At 45.0% G+C, this 1,051-nt stretch overlaps 1 protein-coding gene across 1 annotated transcript in view; it reads right to left on the reverse strand.

Annotated features, from left to right (window-relative positions):
• Positions 1-1,051, reverse strand: part of LOC105307591 (olfactory receptor 51V1) — a gene marked incomplete at its 3' end in the record, with an annotated part of 26,586 nt that continues 25,535 nt past the window's right edge. The window contains exon 2 of the mRNA XM_011383142.2: positions 1-572. Coding sequence (XP_011381444.2) covers positions 1-572 — 572 coding nt within the window. The remainder of the gene's footprint in view (positions 573-1,051) is intronic.

Consider the following 1,051-nt stretch of genomic DNA (forward strand, 5'->3'; position numbering starts at 1 on the left):
GTCCTGGTGCAGGCAGAAAGAGTGAGAGAGGATGTGGGGACGGCAGTAATTTAAGAACTTTAGGCGAATGATGACTGGAGGTATGAGTAAAGTACTCCTGCATAAGATTGCCACTCCGATTTTCATGACTTTGTCATTAGTTAGGATGGAGGAGTAGCGTAGTGGGTGGCAAATGGCAACGTAGCGGTCAAAAGCCATGGCGAGAAGGACAGAGGACTCCATGGCGGACAGACCGTGGATGAAATAGGACTGGGCAATGCAGGCATCCAGGCTGACTTCCTGGCTGAGCCCCCACAGGATCCCCAGCACTGTGTGCACAGTTGACAGCCCCATGCACAGGTCAGTGAGGGCCAGCATGGCCAGGAAGTAGAACATGGGCTGGTGCAGGCTCGGCTCAGTCCTGATCACGTGCAGCACCATGCAGTTTCCCAGAAGCACCATGGCATAAATAGTGGAGAAAGGAATGGAGAGCCAAGGGTATTGCTGCTCCAGGCCTGAAAATCCAGTAAGAAGGAAGGATGAGGAATTCATGGTAGGGCTTACTGAAGCAATCATTCTGAAACTAAAATACACTCTCCAGGTAGCAAGAGTATATATTTCAAAGGAAATGCTTTGATTTCGGATGAGTTAGATAGAATCGTGAAATAAACAAAACTATGCTAAAAGTTAACTAACTACAAAATGTAGCCAATCAACTCTGTTCTTTAGAGGCATATTACATACAAGAATATGGTCTTGTCCTGATGGGAGTTAAGAGCCATTATTCATCCACTGGCCAGGTGAAGAGCGACCCCTCGAAGCCACATGTTAAAACAAATAGACTAGAGTAGAAAGTGAGTTTTCAGAAAGGATATGTTGTCTGGGACATTTTTCCAGGGATGCTGGTGAGATGCTGGACCTGTAAAATTGAGAGCTAAAGTTCTCAAAATCCTTATTATTCTCCCCCTGGCCCCAATGCAATTCATTAAGCATTTAAAGTGAAGGATAAACTTTGAGCTTGACTATCATAACTTCATTTAAGTAGTCACTTCATACCCATCATTTTTTTGTG

The sequence above is a fragment of the Pteropus vampyrus genome, unplaced genomic scaffold (assembly GCF_000151845.1).
Source record: "Pteropus vampyrus isolate Shadow unplaced genomic scaffold, Pvam_2.0 Scaffold504, whole genome shotgun sequence".
NCBI lineage: Eukaryota > Metazoa > Chordata > Mammalia > Chiroptera > Pteropodidae > Pteropus > Pteropus vampyrus.